Source organism: Streptopelia decaocto (assembly GCF_964273445.1).
Source record: "Streptopelia decaocto genome assembly, chromosome: 1".
Classification (NCBI taxonomy): Eukaryota; Metazoa; Chordata; class Aves; order Columbiformes; family Columbidae; genus Streptopelia; species Streptopelia decaocto.
In genome coordinates, this window is record NC_138663.1 from 198223625 (window position 1) to 198243718 (window position 20094).

Below are 20094 nucleotides of genomic sequence, written 5' to 3' on the forward strand. Positions count from 1 at the left end.
GTTAGGGAGGCCTGGGATCTGGGCAAGGGTGGTGGGTGGACAGAGGGGCCTTTATGATGCTGAAAGCATGTGAAAATGTGTGTGTGCCTGTGAACCTGGAGAATGTCATGTATGTGCCTGCGCTAGTGAACTTCTGTCTCTACCAGCTGAAGAGAAGCAGAAGACTTGCCTGTCTGTGCTTATATGAGTCCTGTGTGTAGGCGCCAACCACATACTGGAGTGCACCAAACACAGCATAACCAGACAGTCAAAAGAGGGGATTGTCCCGTCATGTTCAGCATTAGTGCAGCCTCATCTTGAGTATTGTGTGCAGTTCTGGGCTCCACAAATTAACCAGAATGTTCAGGTTCTTGAATGCATCCAGATGAGGGCAACAAAGCTGGTGAAAAGTCTGGAAGGCACGTCCTATAAGGAGCAGCTGGGGACTCTGGGTTTGTCTAGTTTGGAGAAAAGGAGGCTGAGAGGCAACCTCATGGCTCTTTACAGCTTCCTGAGGAGGGGAAGTGGAGAGGGAGGTGCTGAGCACTTCTCTCTGGGATCCAGTGACAAGGTGCATAGGAATGATTCAAAGCTGCACCAGGGGAGGTTTAGCCTGGACATTATGAAGCATTTCTTTACCAACTGGGTGGTAAAAAACTGGAACAGGGTTCCTGGAGAGCTGATTGATGCCCCAAGCTGGTCAGTTTTTAAAAGGCATTTGGACAATACCCTTAACAATGTGCTTTAACTTGGTCACCCCTGATGTGGTCAGGCAGGTGGACTAGATGACTGTTGTGGGTCCCTTCCAACTGAAATTCAATTCAATTCAATTCAATTCAATTCAATTCAATTCAATTCAATTCAATTCTATTCTATTCTATTCTATTCTATTCTATTCTATTCTATTCTATTCTATTCTATTCTATTCTATTCTATTCTATTCTATTCTATTCTATTCTATTCCATTCCATTCCATTCCATTCTATTCCATTCTATACGTTCTCTTCTGTTCTACTGTAATGGCTGAGACTCCATTCCTCCAGTTCCTGCCTTGAGATTCAGGGACTCAAGAGATGTGGGAAGAGCACTTGCTAGTGAAAAACCAAGGCAAAAAACGTTGTTGAGTACCTGAGCTTTCTCCGTGTCAGTTGTAACCAGATTTCATTCATCATGTTTCTACACTATCTCAAACAATGGGCCCTCAGTTTGTTGTTTGGCCTCTTCATTGTTATAGAAATGGCAGTAGTATAAAATCATATTCTTCCCTCTCCCCCAAATCTATAACATTCTAGAATTTGTGAAGAATTGCATTAAGGTGAAATCAGTTTTCTGCTTATACTTCACTTATAAATGCTACAGACCTTTGGTATCTTACTCAATCTTCTAGTGGGTAACAATCACTGGAAATCTGTATTGCAGCTAAGGTAGTACTTTAGCACTATTTTGTTTAACAATATATATAGAGAAGATATAAAAATCACCTAGCAAGTTCAGTGTGAATATCCTGGAAGTGTCAGATCAGAACAAACAAACTGTTTCAAAGAGAAGCCTTTTTTTTTTTTTTTTCCCCAATCTCACATTCCTTTAGGCAACTCTAGTTTTTGCACTGTACTGTAAAATGTTTCCCCTATTTTTATTTAAATAAAATATATTGCATTGCAGTCTACTTATTGAGTCTGAGACTACCACATTTCATTCTCACCTGCAGCCCCTTTTTTTCTTAGTGTGCATTTTTGAGATGAGAATGATGAGTAGCATCCACAAGAGCTTTCACAAAAAAAGGAAAATAAAAATATAATTTATGTAAACAAAAAGTGTTCTACTTTTACCAAATAATCTATGCAAAAAAGAAAGTAGCAATTTTATAAATCAAATGTTAAGTGCCTAAATGCATTCCCATTTCAAGGAGTAAGTTGAAGAGTTGAAGCAGAAATATCATCTTTGCAGCCATTCTAATTCAAATACAGGAACTTTAAATCTTTTATTATAGCCCTTTTTTAAAAACACCTGTGCTTAATGCAAGAAAGGTATTTCTACTTATGGCAATTTGTGCTATCAGAGAGGTACAAGCAGTAAATGTAAAGTTACTCCTGTAGGTACCTTAATTGTAGGCTATGCCTATAAAATGAAGAAAAAATATGATTTTTGTAATTACTTGAAACTTAATTTTGGGTATGATATCATGTAAATCTTTACAAGTCTGAGTGTTTATTTACAAACTGATGTGCACCTCAGATAACTTATATGAAGTCAGCAAATGAGACCCTTCTAATGGCAAAACAAACCATGGATATAAGTTCCAGATTACATGTCTCATAGATGTGATAATGCAGATCACATTGAGATGTGAGATGTTGACTAATGATTTACTTTCAGAATGAAGCCTTAAGATGTTGCCTGACTGTTGGCTTCCATCTTGAAAATCAATGTCAACTGCTTTAAGCTGTCTCCTATCACAGAGGCAATAAATATTATCACTGAAGAGAATGAAACATCTTTAATATACAGATTACCAGTGTTTAAATCTCTGCCTACTTATTTATTTTTACCAGAGTACACCCAGGAATTTGTGCCAGCAGATAACTTAAATAAAAACAAAACAAAACAATCCAATTAAGAGAATATGAATGTACAGGTAATCATAGTGAGAAGATATTTGGAAAAGCTTTTTCAAAAAGCCAACTTACTGGTGGAAAACCCTTTCTCTGATGTATGTTTTCCCCTTTATGAGTTCTACAGCTTTTTTTTTTTTTTTTTCAGTTTAGAATCAAAGTCTGATACTATTATTTCTCCCTCACTTATTTATGAGAATGTACTTTCTGGCTACTTTTTTGTAGTATTGGCCCATGTGTGTCAATACCATGTGCTTACAATGAGCAGTATATCAAAACCTCACATGGGTTTGCAGCTCACAAACTGTTAATTTCCCAAAAGGTGACCCAATCTGTCAAACAAAAGGGACGCCTGATTGAACCAACTCCCATATAAATATTTCATCTCAGTATTAAAGTAGATTTGAGCAGAATCCTCTGGATCTAAAACATTTACAAAATGAAGACTTATCTTCCAGCATACTGCAGCACTGACCTAGTTTGCATATATTTTTATAGCAGCAACAAACATATCATTAGGCTGTGCTTAAAAGATATAAATCATAATTACAATCTGGAAAGAGTACCTGCTAAAGTGGGTGAAAGCATTTTAAGACCATTAATAGTGAAGGCATAGAGCTACATGACAGACACCATTTACAGATTTTTCAGCTGCTAAATCACGAAAAGTATTTCTTGCTTTCAGAAAGCATTTGGTTTACGTTTTTTACATCAGTGTCTAAATCACCTTGTTGTTTTTTTCTCATTAACAGAGATAAGAATAAACAATAACATATATGCAATGTACTATAAACCTCATCATATTTCAGGATACTCAATAACATTAAAATTAATAAAAATGAATAAAACTTGGCAGCCCTGATTAACTGAAGTAGACTGCTGAACACTGCCTTCATTAAAATATACTGAGTGCTAGGCTCTAAATTAATAAAGTCTGAAGTCAAGAACTCTTTGTAACCGATCTGGAAAGCTTGGTTATTTAAAAATAGAAACCATTATGTATTTTACTGATCTTCAAACATTTTTGAAGAAAGAGAAAGGACTGCAAAGAAATCTTATTAGATAGGTTGAAAACAATTTATTGGTTGTACAAAACAACTTATGTGAGGATTAGTTATTATTTTCAAATAGAATGTCTCTTAAAAAGATGAGATGAGCAATTTTAGGCACTGGTGTCTATATGTATTACCTAGAAAAACACAAGTATTTTCCAAAACAAGAAGCTGTCTGACAGGGATGTCTCCATCTTTATATATCATGTAATTTCTCTACACATACTCTATGTTACTTTAGAAGATAATATACGACTGTTTTGAAAATGAATGATAGGGGGCCTATAGGAAAGATGCGGACGGGGCCTTTATCAGGAAGTATAGTGATAGGATGAGGGGTAACGGTTTTAAATTGAAAGAGGGTAGATTTAAATTAGATATTAGAAATAAATTCTTTACTGTGAGGGTAGTGAGACACTGGAACAGATTGCCTAAAGACGTTGTGGACACTCCCTTCTTTGAAGCGTTCAAGGCCAGGTTGGATGGGGCTGCGAGAAACCTGATCTAGTGGAAGTGAGGGTTGGAACCCTTTAAAATATGCAATTTTAATTATTCTTATTACCTCAGTTCATAGGATCATACAGTATCTCAGGTTGAAAGGTACCCATAAAGAGTCCCACTCCCAGATTTTATTTAAATTTATTCCAGTAAACATTTTATATAAATCAGGCGGGGTACCTGTGATGCTATGAAAGTAAACATTTGAATTTCATTACCTTTCCTTCCAGCTTGAACAAATTTTATTCATGCTTTAGATCTATGCTGCTTAAAAATACTCAGTTGAGTTTACACCCAAAGAATGTGGAAACAATTTTTTAAACTATTTTACTGTCTTTGTAATGCATGTTTATTTTCATGTTATTGATCTGATGCAAAGTTCATTTAAAACAGTCAGAGAAAACACAGGTTTTAGGTCTGGATATTTTTTCCATTGCTCTGCTTTTTTCTGGTTGCTTTTTCACTACTCTCTTTTGTGTAAATATTTTCCATGGGAAAAAAAATATATGTACATGCTATGGTCACACATTTAGGAACATATATGAAAGAAGACCCATGAAAATGATGAACGGGGTGGAGCATCTCCCGTATGAGGAAAGAGTGAGGGAGGTGGGTCTCTTTAGCTTGGAGAAGAAGAGACTAAGAGGTGACCTCATTAAAGTCTACAAATATGTAAAGGGTGAGCATCACGAGGATGGAGCCAGGCTCTTCTCGGTGGCAACCAATGATAGGACAAGGAGCAATGGGTACAAATGGGAACACAGGAGGTTCCACTTAAATATGAGAAGAAACTTCTCAGTGGGGTTAATAGAACACTGGAACAGGCTGCCCAGGGGGGTTGTTGAGTCTCCTTCTCTGGAGACATTCAAAACCTGGCTGGACACATTCCTGTGTAACCTCATCTGGGTGTTCCTGCTCCAGCAGGGGGATTGGACTGGATGATCTTTTGAGGTCCTTTCCAATCCCTAACATTCTGTGATTCTGTGAAGAGCAAACGAGCCTCTGGGCTGTAAGTCTCACTTTAGGTCTAGGTGACTAGGCATAATGTACATACCTTTGTCATATGGTAGTTACACTGAGCAAGGATGATTTCTTGGCTGTGGATCAGGTATTTTAAGGAGAAGCTATATGGAAGAGTTTGGGATGGAAGAGTGAGAGAGTTTAGACAAAACAGCACTGCAACAGGGGCAGTTGCACTACAACTTAATCTGTGGCTTCACCGTCCTCATCAGATTATTTTCTTGTAGCTCCACTGTAACAGAAAGGTAAAGACTTCAAAGTGACATAGCTTTAGGTACAAATAGTTATTATATAGGCATTTAGTTATTATGAAGGCATTTAAATCTCGGTATTCTAAGTGTTTTTTAATTTTGGAAATTTATAAGTAAAAAAATATGTTGCAAGAACCATTTTACACTTAAAAAAATAGTATTGTAGACTTTTTGTTTTGGCAATGCTGAGTCAAGTTTTACCTTGTCGAAACACATATTACATACACATGTGAATTCCATCTAATATCTTTAGCATAATACAAAGCCAAACTTGAAGTACTCAAAATGATGTGGTAAAAGTATTTTTACTTCACTATAATAGAATTTCCTTAAGCAAGATTCACAAAACTGTTTGACGTCATTTAAATACAATCTTTTGTTGGTATTTATGTATGTATTGCTTTGGAACTTTGTCTCTCAAATTGAGAATACTTAGTGTCTTTTGTTCAGCTAGCTATGATTTTCTTAGCAATATTCCAGTCCAACTTTAACAGTCACTGGCAAGATTTTATCTATGATGTTTCCACTTTTTTTTTTTCTTTTTTTAGCAGATAAGATTTTAATGAGGTAACAACATTAATTAAAAATTAAAAGATGTGCTACTTCCAAGTATCACATTAGTGCACACTACCAGACCTTATATAACCAGTATTAAAACAAAGAAAGAAAAATCTTAAAACAGTTCTTATCCATATTTGTGGTTTGTTGTGACTAGTGATGATCATAAATTTTTTTCTATATTTGTTATGCTCCAGTTTAGATGGAGTAATAACCTTTCATTTATAAACTGTGAAGGACAGGAAACAGTGAAGTCAGTAGCAGAGTAAAATGGCCATGGAATTCAAAGGACGTGGCTGAAAATAGACTGTCTTAAAATCTCAAAATCTTGCAGTCACCAACCAAAACACAGGTCACAGTTAATAGCTGTTATACATGAGGAGTGAGGGACATGGCTGAGACTTCACAGGAAAGAAAATGCTGATAAATGGCAAGTATTTAAGTAGAAATCCCTTTCCGGGCAGAAATTCATCCAAGGACCACTTGTTTCATTACACTGTATTCTGCAGTAATGAATTAATAATTTAAAAGAGAAAGTACCAGCTACTGAATTATTGGTAGGGTTTCCTATTCGATGTACTGTTACAGTTTGCCGTTCAAAGCCTTGACCCACTTTGCTTATGACAGCTAATGGAGTAGCAATTTAAGCTACTTATCCTGAAGACAGATACATTTTTTCTAATTAAAAAATAAAATCCTTTCTGCCAATGTCAAGAAATCAATCCATTATTATAGGCACAACAAGCAGCAACTACTGTGATTAAGATGGCAAACACTTTCCATTAGAAGATCCTGTTTCAGTTACTCTGTTTTGGTTAAAAATAACTAAATGTTAATTTACCCTCCTAAGGATGCAGAAGGTCATGGATGGAAAAAAGCATGCTGTAGAAGGTACTGAATAGAGACAGGGAAAACAACTGAGTTTAGGAGCCTGGAAGTGGGAAATGTGAGATAGAAGAACTGCAGGCAGCGAAACAAAATGACCACATGGAGACTAAAAGACATCTAGGAAGATGTGACTACACATGCTAGTCAGATGCTTTTGGTAAGTAATGAAATCACAAATAGAATCAGAAGCCTAATTGATAACAGGAGAGAGATCAGAAACCAGATGCAGGATTGACATATGACTGATACAAAGGCTGAGAAAAAGATTGCTGGGAGTGATGAATGGGAAAGTGATCAGTTCTGGCTCTGCTAAGCACTTGAGAAACACAGCTCCTCGTGAGCTAATGCACAGTTCCCCAAATTACTGGGTATTTTACATTAATCTCTCACGTCTCAGTTTTCCATTTATAAAAAGGAGATAGTAATAACTACTCACTTCACAGGAACATTGTAAAAATAAATGTATTAATGTTCATGAACCACTTGGATGCTGTAATGATGAACACCATAAAAAGCTTCTGAGGAAATTAATTTTGTCATCAGAATAGGTTTTGAACAGTCTGAATTAATGAAGGTTGGGGGCTGTGCACTGAACAATATAAAATAGAACTCTGTTCAGTATGTGAGCAGTATTTGTTCTGTGTTTTTTTTCCTGTGAGTATAGGGGGTCCAATGTAAACAACAACAACAACAAGATTGTATGACAAATCTGTATTGTAGGACTCTTGCATACAAGGCAAAAGTCAGACTGCATACAGACTGATAAATTCCTCATCTCTTAGCTTGGATGTTTGACCTTGTAACTCTAATAAAATTCAGTGTAATATTTAATGTGTAGTTAGACACACAGTGTATAAGTTTCTGATTTAACACATTGTCTTTTAATTAGTATGGTGTACGGAGTAGGTAGGTGGGTGGGCACAGGATTTGCATATTTATAGAATCCTGAGGGCATTTTAAATATATTTCCATGCTTGATGAGATATAAGGATAAAACCTAATTAAAGGTGTGTTTGGTGCGGGTTGTGGGTTTTTGTTTGTTTGTTTGTTTGTTTGTTTTCTTTATTGGTTAGTATTGTGTGTGTGTTTGTAATGGAAACAGGTTACAATATGTTTTACAGAGAGGATTTGCTCTTTTTTTTTTTTCATATGCACCCTGTTATATGAAACCAACTTCTGATTTCTGACTTTTAAAACCAGTATAAAAGGAATTATATACTTCTAAGTCCTGGTGTGTGCATGTAACACATCTACCCAATCTCACTGAAGAAGATGATGTTTGAGGACCTGTCTATTATAATCACAAGGTGGTTTTTAACATTACTTGACATTTTCATTACATGGTGGTCATCAGAGGATGCTTTTGATGTTATCATTGTCACCCATGAGAACTTATTTTTGGAGCTTGTTTTGATTTTCTCCTCATAATAATTACAAGAAATATTATTCAAAATGACAGTGATATCATGTTCATGATGTTGACTGCAAAACATTACAAATAAAATATATAATTATTACAGTTGAGAACACAACTTCTACGTCGGCAATATTTCCCATCTTTGCAGCTTTACATAATTTAAATAATTTTACCTTTGTGCTCTGATGATTGGTGAAAATATCGGGAAAAACAAAGGACAAATTGGTCCTGAAACTGCACACTGTTCTGAAGTACTAAATTTCTTTAATAGATCTCATGGATGTTTTAAGTCCTTAGCTTTTATCAACTAGTATGTTTTAACTGTGGCTTTACTTTTACCATTCTTGTCTTCTCCCACCCTCAGACTGAAAGCAGCATATCTTTTTGTTTCTGATATCTCATGCTTCATATGGAATCAGATGTATGAGATACTCTGTCCTTACAGAAAATCAAAGAAAGGCAACCATTGAATTTGGGATCACATGTAGATTAACTTTAATTCTAGCCCATAATTCCTCATTCTTCTCTTGTTAATTTTTATTAACCTAGCCAAAATGCTTATCTGCATTTCTTTTAATTTACTTTGTCAGTCTAACTCAGCTTGACTTCTTCTAATTATCACTTTATCCATATGTTTTACAACCTTCCAGATGTTGTTTTCTTTGATGATCAATCTCCTTCATTCATTGTAGGCTTTTCTTAAACTTAATACCTCCTCTGCAGTGTTATTAGCTCAGCTAGAACTCAACTCTTTTCTATAAGATTGCCCCCATGAGTTCCAAAAGTATTATGAAAACTGATTCCACTGCTGTTATATTCAGTGCTGTTCCTGAGCAGTCAGCTTGAATGCCCTGTCCACTTCTGCCTTCTTCCCTCCCAGCCTTGTGCTGCTCTCTCCCTTGTGCTATCACAAGTACCTGTGTGTGGTACCTTGGCCTTTGTGAGAAGAAGAATAACCTGTCAGGCAAGTTTATTTCTCAGTTGGATCAGAAGCCTGATCTGCTCTTGGGAAAGCTAAGATCATACTGAGGGCAGGGATGCCATGGTACCACTACGAATGCCGTGCAAGAAATTTCAAGTCAAACTACACCTTTAATTTGAAAGAAGGTAGAGTACTGCTCACCACAATCTGTAGCACCTGGAAGGCTGTAAGTAGAGAGATGACATGATAATTGCTAAAAGTCAATCTGAGTTAGGACTTGGAAAGGAAATTTAGAAAGTGTTGGCTGGTCTTGGCACAGAATTCTCATTCAACCTTTTGAAATTTCTCCTATTTAGTAATGCTGCTCTTAATTATTATCATCTATATTTAAATGCCAAGACTAATGGTTCATTAGCATGATAGATTAAATTGGGAAAGATAGGCAAGGAGGTTATAGGCAGATTAAACACCAGCTTTCCAGTCCTGCAGAGAAATGCACAATGCTAAAATGAGAAGTCAGTAGATATACTATACATCTCTAAATGATTGCTATAATTACCTTTCAGACTGTGTCTCCCTACATGACTGATTTCTATTAATGCTTCCACAGAACACAAAATATAAAATGTATTGTTTAAAGCACATTTTCAGAGTTAAAGATTGAGGAGAACTTAAACCTCAAAATACTTTTTTGGCATCAAAACTTATGTAGCAATAAATGAACTTGAAGAGATTAATAAATCTCATTTCCATTTGAATACTTTGAAATAATCATAACTTTTTTGGTGTTTGATGGATATAAGAATCAATGAGGTTGAAGTTATGCCTATGTGCAATTTAAATGGAATAAGATAATAAATGCTGCTCAATGGAGTACATCCAGAATTGATACCCTTTTCTGAAGCTAGTAACTTACAACAAGAATCACATTTGCACTGTGTTGATGTATAATCCCTAATTAGGGATCTGACCTCAACATTTCAAGCTGCTTTCGTTCTAATACTACCATACAAAAGAATAAACGCTTCTGGATTGCTGCTTTAGAGCTTCCTGAGTTTTGGCTATCAGAATTGTCAAAATGCCCCTCCCAGGCTGAGGGGACACCATCTTAGTCTATCTACCAAGGTAGGTCTACTACCTAGAAGGAGGTTGTGGCAAAGTGGGTGGTGGTCTCTTCTCCTGAGTAACAAGACATAGGATGAGAGGAAATGGCCTCAGATTGTGCCCGGGGGAGGTTTAGATGGGATATGAGGAAAAATTTCTTCATGGAAGGAGCTGTCAGGCATTGGAACAGGCTGCCCAGGCAAGTGGTGGAGTCACCATCACTGGAGGTGTTTAAAAGACTTGTAGATTAAGCTATTGGGGACATGGTTTAGTGTCAGTGTCATGTTAATGATTGGACTTGATCTTGAGGGTCTCTTCCATCCAAAAAGATTCTATGATTCTATTATATGATTCTATGACTATGGGTCATTTCCAAAAGACCATTTACAAGTACTCTGTGTCTTGAAAGATAAAAGAGTTCAGAACCATGACTGCAGACCTTTCCATATGATTTGTTCTCAGTGCTAGGGAGTGTTTAATTTACTAGCATAAGCACAGAAACCCTTTTGGAACTGTCAAGATACTGACTCAAGGCAGCACAGGGAAGATAAAAGAGAGTATACTCACACTCCTCTTGTATTCAAGGAAAGAAAACATTTGCTTTGTAGATAGGAAAGAATTTGGTTTCTTCTGCTCTTTAAGTGATCCAATAGTGGGGAAAATCAGTTGGTCTTTAAATAATGATGTAGCAATGGAAAAATAGAAACTTGCTGCAATTCTCAGAGACCTTCAAAAGCAGAACTAAAGGGACAGAAATACAAACAGCAAGTCTACCAGAGCTCTCAGCTGGTCTTACGCTATTATAGACAAGTCACTGTAGACAGGGTCAGGAGACCATTTCTGAAGACGTGCTGTGTGCTTTGTGTGGAAAGGGAGTTCCAGGAGACAAGGTGCATATATTTTTCCCCAAAGCTTTCAGTGAATATTGCTCCTGAGTACAGTTGAACTACCATAAGGTTTACTGTCTGGCAATAATCATTAATGGCCTGTTGGGAAATTAGAACAATGGATAAATATTAATTATTTTTGTCATTCTTGTCAGAAAGAGTGGATGCTGTCTTCACAGTTTTAGGTGACCTCTCAAGTGCCATTTTTTATGTTCCTCCACAATTCCTTTTGGACTTGGCTGATAGATTCATGTATGTAAAGGAAGGTCAAAGGCACTTTTTCAACAAAGGTTCACCATAGCCACAATGATGAACCCAGGTCTATCTTTTCCAACAGGAAACATTCTTCGAGAACTGCTGGATAAAAGGAGTTATAATGAGTTCTTATGTTTTTAAGGCATGAAGTTCATTATTCTAAGCTATTTATTCACTTTAAGAAAGAAAGGATCAAGAAATGAATGACAGAAGGCTTAATTAAACCTATTATATGTCAGTCAACATGACATTATAGTATCAAAAAAATCCAGACTGTTTAACTCTTGCTTTAAAAATTCTCATGTTTAACAGAAACAAAGAGTTTAAGCATATGTTTAATTTTAAGCATGTACATCATTCCATCAACTTCAGAAACATTATGTAAATATTTTAAGATTAAATACTTTTTTAGACTATGGACCAAGTTCTCAGCACCTTGCACCATTTAACTTAGTTGCATAAACTGAATGTTTTTGTCAACAACAAAGTATCACTACAGCTAAAATTAAAATAACTTGGTTTTCCAGAGTTGAAATTAAACAAAAAGTTCTAATTTGTCTCAAAGCTTTGTGTTTTTGTGATTTTTATGGGAAAAAAATACATATATTTCAGTTTAAAGTGCTGACTCATCAAAATAAATGGCTAGATTTGCAGAATTGCAAAGTCGATGTTCCATATTCTGGAATTAACATGAGAAATCAAGGTTTTTCTCATGTCTATAGGGTTGTGATTAAATCAGCTCTTCAGAAGTAAATATTAGGAAATCACAGAATCACAGATCATTAAGTAAACCAAACAAAACGTACAGGGACCATGATGGCAAGAAAGAAAACATGGTTGATTAAGCATATATTCCTAGGAGCTGAAGTTGCTAACAGGTTGTCAGGAAAAAAAAAAAAAAAAAAAAAAAGGAAATTTAAGAAGCCAGTGAAAATGAGACTAATAAAACTGCAGTGAGAATCTCCATAAATGACAAGTTATTTCCCCCTACCACATCCTTATTATTATTATTATCCCAGGCTGGAAATATGAAAGGTTGAATAATCCACAGATAGAGCAAATCAATTTTGTTTCATGACCTAATGGAACAATGGCAAAGAAATGCACAAAATATATCCACCGTTTTAACCAAAGTTGTAGCACACTATTCCAAAGGGAGGCTGTGGAACCCAGCACAAAAATATGTGGTTGCTGTGTAGTGAGGCAGGTAGATTTAGTCGATCTGTAATCTCTGTATTTTTTCCAAATCCCCATCAGGTTCAAGTCAGTTATGCTTTCTTAGCTCATGTACAGATCCTGAAAGCAGCTAGCACTGAGAAATTAATATTAAACTTCAGTTTTTAAATCCTTCATTTAGGTTGCACAAATTTCTAACAACAGAAATGAGAGAAGAGAGCAAAGTAAAACCATCTAATGTATGTGTGCTTACTTTGTAAGATAAGTCATAAAACTTGTACACTTTATTATCAAGTTTCATATCCTCAAAACACTTTTGGTGCCACGAATTTCTTCAAAATTACTAGGTGTTCAACAAAACCTGGTTTCTTCTTGCAGTAGCAACTATAAGTTTGCTATGGTGGTTTTCTTTGGCTGGTGCTCTTGCATATAGACATTTTTTCCTAATGCAGTAAAAACATAAGCTAGAATAACTATCTTTCACTTTTCTATTTCCATTGACTGCAGAATCTTTAAAGATGTGTTTGTGATTTGAACAACTCTTCCATAGAGTTAGCCACACCCAGAGCTACCAAAATCATTAATATTAAGATGGGCTAAAGGAATTCAGTAATTATTCCTCTAATGCTCTTGCATTTTAATGAGATGATTAGAATCTCATTAAGAAAACAATATACTCTGTGTATGAACTATTCCTGATGATTATGAAGTATAAATGACATTTGAAGCTGTAGCAAACTGATAGCTTTATATCTTTTCAAGAACCTGCTAGGAGCAAACTTCTAAAATGTGACTTTAAACATATAATTTTTGTGATCAGGAATCCTGATTTGCTTGTCATTTTGTCAGTGTTATCGTGGGGCTTTACCGTCCCAATTTTTCTGCATAAAATTATCTTGAAGACAAAAAAATTCCTATCAAATATTTGCTTTTATTGAAAATTATATTTCTCCTTAATTTCTATTAGACAAAGGGATTTTGTTCTCTTTTTTGCTTACTTTCTTAAAATAGCATAACTTTGGGCATGAGAGACCATAGGAAATACAAAGAACAGAAAAAAAAGATGAGAAGTTTTAAATCTTTGAGCAGACCTTTAACTGCACATAACTGATCTTTCCACTTTACTCCAGAAAAATAACCAGTGATACGGGAGGCTATTTCAATGTTATCTCTCTAAACATATATAAAATGTATGTTCATTTTATATCTCTCAAATACAAAGACATCATATAATTATTTCAAAGTCTTATTTTAATTATGCACACATATGCAAGTGATATAGTACATGAACACTTATATTTGTAATGCATCACCAGTGCTGAACTACATGATAACAACCATAGAAACTGAGCTTTTGGCCATGTAATTGAGAGAAAACTAAGAGTCAAAGCAATAAATGTGCTCTTGTTTTTCAAGTTTCATGATATTCTGCGTAGGCACATTACAGCACACGCTTTTTCCTGTAAGACAGTGTCAGAGGCTTTGTTTAATGGTCCCTGTTGTTTCCTTTTGAGCCGTATTGCCATTGCTCTCTTTAATTAGAAGAACAGCTCTTCAAGCTGCAAAGACATAGCTATTTTCCACAGCAGTACAAACCATGCCTTCAGGCAAGTCCATTAACTTAATTTTAAGATTTTTCTGTTAAAATGGTAAGTTTCTAGGCTTCTGGAATCCATGGCTTTTAGTGAAAAAAGGGAAACTGAATGCCATTATGTGTAGCTCTGTATCTCTTAATCAGAAATGTCTTGGTTTATCCTTGGGATTATAAATTACCCTTCAAGTCATTAGAGCCCAGTAAAATTGCAGGGCACCAATTACTTTAATTACTTTAAGGTTAGGACCTTTCCTTACAAAAATCTTTCTCAATGCTTTATTTTCCACCTTAGTGAACATAATCAGAGACATACAAGTCTGCTGTTAACAAGCAATATTATAAAATGCCCTACTTCAACTATACTGAAATTTTACAGTATTTCATCACAAGCATGACATTTTTCAAATTCTTATATTTACTTCAGGGTAATGTAAGCTAATCTTTGTCTAGTCCATCTCTAGCTATCTATATAATGCTTTAGTGACCAGCACTAATTACTGAGTAAACACAGTTTAATCTAAAGACCATTTAATTGTATACTACCTCACCCAAGGTGGTTCTCAGGTAAAAAATTAATTTAAAAACAAGAAAAAGAGTTACTAATGAATGATAAGGTATATATTACTTGGTTGAAATATCCTAATATGGAAAATTTCATTATTTATTTCACAAAGATTGTGATTACATATAGAAGTATTTCTAGATATGAAGAGGTCTCCAAAATGTTAGTTTTAAATCATAAAATGATCCTTCATGCTGTAAAGATCTTCCCTTTAGGCACCTGAAAAATATATTTCAGGCTTCTAAAGGAAATAAAGAGTATTAGCACTTGGGAAACCAGTTAAAACTTTTTATCGACCAAGATATCAGGATGAAAGTATTCCATTCTTTACTTCAAGAAAATCTATCTGAACTTTATAGTCAAATTCAAGACAGTGTGTTAGATATTTTAAAGCTGAAATAATAATAAAAATCTTTATTTTAAATTTCCTAAAACATTCCTGCGATATAAGCTTCTGACAGATTGCTATGAGATTACAGTGTGATGACACCAGTTTCCACAGGGAGTTGCTGCATGATGCAACTATTGTTTCAACAGGAACACATCAGCCATTCAAGATGAGGGATTTGAAGAAGCATTAAATCAAGAGCAGAAGAGAGTGTCATGCTACAAAGATGTTGAACTACAAATACACATTGAACATGAAATTGTTCTTGTGAAGGAGTTGCTCAAGAATTCCTAAAAGAACTTCAACCAGTTATGACTCCATCCTTTTTCAAAGATTTCTCTGTGTTTATAACAGCCTCTTCTCTCTCACAAGTTCTACAGCATTGTCTGCTACACCTCAGCTCTTCCAGCCAGCACTCCTCCATTAGCCTTGCCTGAGAAACATTCATTACAATTCCCAAACAAATACTTGAATGAACAGAAATCACATTCAAGTGATTGTAATAGAACAGCTTTTATACCTGCAAAAGCAGGCGTGCAAGCTAATAATATAAAATTCAATAAAAATTTAAAAATAAACTCACCAAAACAAACCATTTTTGTTTTTGGTTTTGTTTTTTTTTTTTTCCCCTACAACCTTATCAATTGATTTTATTGGAGGAGATAATATTGTAACTGGAAGTACATGGTCTCCTGAATGAACTGTGGATGTAGCTATTGAAACTCATAGGCTTTCTTTTGATGGAACTCCAGCTCTCACTTTCTCTGTTTTTAGTTGCAGGTCAAGCCACCACCTGTTAGCCATGCTCCTGAAATGGGAACAGAAATCTGAGGTACAGAGCCCTGGAACTGTCTATATTTACCAGTTGTTAGGTTCTCTAACCAAGTGATTTCATTTATGATAGTTTTCTTGTCTAAAAGATAAAATGTAACAGAATTTACTTAGAGCTATGTTTAAGACTGAGGTCCAATAATACTGTAATAAGACCACTGTTGCAATATTCAGAATTTTAAACATACTGCCCTGGGATGAGGAAACTTTGCAAAAGTCAGTATTGCTCCCAAGTCAGAAGTAGGTGGATAGTGCCATGATCTTGCTAACAAATACCTTGACAGGATTTGCAGCAGATAAGGCTAAACCAATAGATTTGAGAGGTCTGACTTTACCAGGGAGGGGTGGATTAAGGGAGAATCTCAGACCCCACACTAACCCTGCTGAGTTCTCCATACCACAAGATGTGTTAGAAGACATGCAAGTAGGCAACTTAGCCTTAACCCCACTGTTTTCCTGTTCTGGCTATATAAGATCTACCTCATTTTTCATGGTAATTTCCTATTTTTAGCAGGATCTGAGAAATTAGGTTGGTGTTCGTTTTGCATCCCTGCCCCTTCATGGTAGGATTACTTATATAAAGCACTAAAAAGGTGTTGATTGCCTTCCTGTAAAGTGTTAAAGGGAGGTCAGGGTTGGAGGTAGAATATCTGAAATTCTGGACCCATATTTTCTGATAATATGTTTGAAAAAGAGCATGGTCTAGTTAGACCATAGTATTTAAGCAGGATCATGAATGGTTGACAGCTTCTGGAAAGAATGTTGTAGTGAATGATTTCAAAAGCTATGACATTTTCAGTTTCCATTAACAACTACAAAAAAATTTCAATCTCATAATGTATGAATGTGTGCATGTTGTGTATGCATAAACATAGACATAAAACATGTATATTCATATACACATATGCATACAAAACTATATTCACACACATAGTTATAGCTGCAGACTATCCTACAGATATAGAGGCAGTTTATCCCACTCTACTCCGAAGTTTACAGCTATTTCTCAGATAGTATGGTGAAATGATACATGTTTCAGGAAACTAGCATTGACTGAAATATATCGTTGTGGAGTATTCAAGTATGTCAATAAAGAATAGCACTTGGGATCATGTACTAGAGTTATTTTCCCTGATAGTTGGTTCTATTTTAAAAGTGAAAAGTCCATGGAAAACCACTGTTTCCCACTAAGCATTTTATTTCTAATTTTGAGATCCTACCCCAACAAAATCAGTGGACAGTATAACTTGTATAGTGTATAGAAATTACAGTTAAGAACCCCATTGAGCAACGTAAAGATCTGATTTATCCATGTTAAAAAAAATGTTACTCACATGCAAACTGAAGAACAGCCTCTCTGCTTAAAACAGTGCCAAACATGTTGCTGGTTAAACACTGATACTGTCCAGAATCCTTCATTTCACTGGGGTCTTTGATGATCAAACTTCCTTCTATTAAACTGAAGCGATAATCACTTTCAATGTCAATTTCAGTTCCATTTCGAAGCCACCTTAGGAAAAAAGAAAGAAACTACTTGAGCATTTTACGACCAAAGGAAGGCATCAAGCTTAGTATACAGAACCTGACAGCCCCAGTTGTTATAAGGAGGACAGTTACTCAAAGATACTCTGTGCAGTAACCCATTACTTTGGCAAAGATTTGGATGGAGACATTCTACAACATGTACCTGAAAAAAGCTAAGCTTTGCTGAAAAACACAAGTAAAAACATATCTTCAATCTCAGAAGATAAAGCATATTCTTTGTTCATTTGCTTGCTTTTTTTTTTTAATATATATTTTTCCCCAAAAATCCTATCACCCATAAAGGCTTCAGACTTGAAATGTGTAGCAGATGCATCCAGTATGTCAAAAATGAGACTTTCACTCTTATGAAAATCAAAGTTTCAATGCATGTCCTTTGATTAAAGCCTTAGGCCCAGATGAACTTAGAGTTAGCAGAGCTGAGTCTGCACTGTATGAGAGCAAGGAACCTTTCTTTTCCATTCTTCCAGCATTTGTTCTTCTGGTCCCAAGAAATGGAGAAAATGGATTAAAATAAAGTAGAAGAGCAAGGCTTTTGAAGAGCAGGGAGGTAGATTGATGTACGTGGACCATTATGAAATAAAGAATATTGGCAATGGACAAAGGTAAAACAATATCAACTGGGCCAGGATACACAAAATTCAGAAAAAAATGGTCCAGGGGAGACTGGAATTAGTTGGTGTCTGGTCAAGGGTAAAGCCTGGCAGTCTCCAGGTAAAGAGAAGCTCAGATCAGATGAGGATTCGGCAGATGGAATGCTAAGTTGGGAGGTGTTTGGGAATTAAATGAAAAGCCTGAACAGTAGAGACAAGGATGGAAGTGAAAGTCAGGTGGAAAAAGACAGGCTGTAGGAAGCCTATTAGAATGTATCACATCTGATCCAAAGCATGAATAATTCCTGAATGAACACTTCTTTTTCTGAGGATTCAGAAGTAGCCCAAAGAGTCTTATAATTTTTCTGCTATGTGAGTGGGTTTTGGGGTTGTTTTTTTGTGTTTGTTTCTTTGTTTGATTGTTTGTTTTCCCCTGGATATTCTCTGCCAAAAAAACCCTCACCTTTCTCATTCATCTCCACAGACTGAAACAACAACCCCTGCAATAGTAGATTTTGTGTGCTACAGCAATAGATTCCAGCACTCTGGAATAACTTCTAGGGGCCTGCAATATCTCAGTTAAAGAATAGTAATCTGCATATGAAGACTTCTTAGATTTGCTTTTGTGTCAAACTGTATAGAACATGAAATTGTTAAAAGAATGCAAAGAAGAGATAAGCAGTATAAACAGATATGGCACAGCTATTATGATGCACAGATATTTCCTTCCTTGCTAGTTCACAGTCATTCTGAAATTTCAGAGTTGCCTCAGGATACTGCCAGGTACTTCCCAGATTTGCCAGAGTTCACCAAAGACTGGAAGAATTTGGCAATATCTAGACTCCAAAAGCAACTTTAATGAAACAAAATGTTTCCCAGTTCATCCTATCTTGTTAATATTCATAGTGAATGAGATACAGACAGTAGAATTTGGCTGAAGCAGCTCTGAATTTTTCTTAATCCAAAGGATTGCCAGAATTCAGATGAAGTGTGAAATAGTTATTTGTCCCTTTTTTTCGTGATTGGACTTTCGTGAGAGCAGCTGACGTGATGTGGGCATTACTAGGGTGATGGCGGGAGATTTAGAAGCGGTTGTAACTCGGCACTAGCACTCAGTTCCTCAGATCAGCTGATTGGAGCCAGCCTGGCCAGTGCCGAGTGAAATCTCGAGGTACAGAGAAGCCTTTTTTAAAATTTTTTTCTGATTCCAGCAGTTTTGATCTCGAGACCCGGAAGCCCCCGGCAGCCCTTGCGAGAGCAGCAGATGTGGCATGCACGTTACCACGGTGACAGCGATCACACCCTCGCCTCAGGCCTTGAAAAATCCTCCGGGAGGGCAGGGGCGCCAGCCCACCAGGTGCTGTGAGGGGCAACCAGCTTGTGTTGCGGATGAGTCCCACCCACACTGTGCTGCAGCAGCGGGTGTGGTAGCTCCTGTTGTAGAGCGCAGAGGTTGTCACTTTTTGCTTGTTAGACCCTCTCACCTATTGTCAGTGTCCCAGACCACTGCTAACCATGGTCTCCTCCAGAAAGAGAGCTTTTCTCAAAAAAGACTGCAGCAACTCAAACTGACAGCCTGCCCTGAACCGTGGCTGTTCAGGTCTCCAGCTGCAGGAAGTGCCAGAGCCTGCTGCTGCTGGGGGAGGATGGCCAGCATCCCACCTGTGTGAGGTGTGAGCAGGTGCAAGATCTGCTCAGCGTGGTTGCAAAACTTAAGGAGTAGGTTGAGACACTGAGGTCCATCAGGGAGTGTGAACAGGAGACTGACTGGTGGAGTAACTCCCTGGCATGCCACTCACAGAGGGTCCAGGGGGATACCTCCTAAAAGGTGATGAACCCCTTGCCCTGTCAGCCAGAGGGCGAAGACCCGAGACAGCCCCTGCCCTGTCGCTGTCAGGCAGAAGTAGGGGACCAAAAAGATGACGAGAGTTGGAAGTGAGTTCCAGTTCGGTGCCGTGGGCAACA

The 20094-nt window shown here is 36.6% G+C and overlaps 1 protein-coding gene across 2 annotated transcripts in view; it reads right to left on the bottom strand.

The window, feature by feature from the left end:
* The window catches only part of CNTN5 (contactin 5), a gene marked incomplete at both ends in the record, with an annotated part of 350824 nt that overhangs the window by 219879 nt on the left and 110851 nt on the right, over positions 1–20094 (bottom strand). For both annotated transcript variants that reach the window (XM_082053237.1, XM_082053236.1), the window contains one exon: positions 17329–17504. In XM_082053237.1, coding sequence (XP_081909363.1) covers positions 17329–17504 — 176 coding nt within the window. The remainder of the gene's footprint in view (positions 1–17328; positions 17505–20094) is intronic.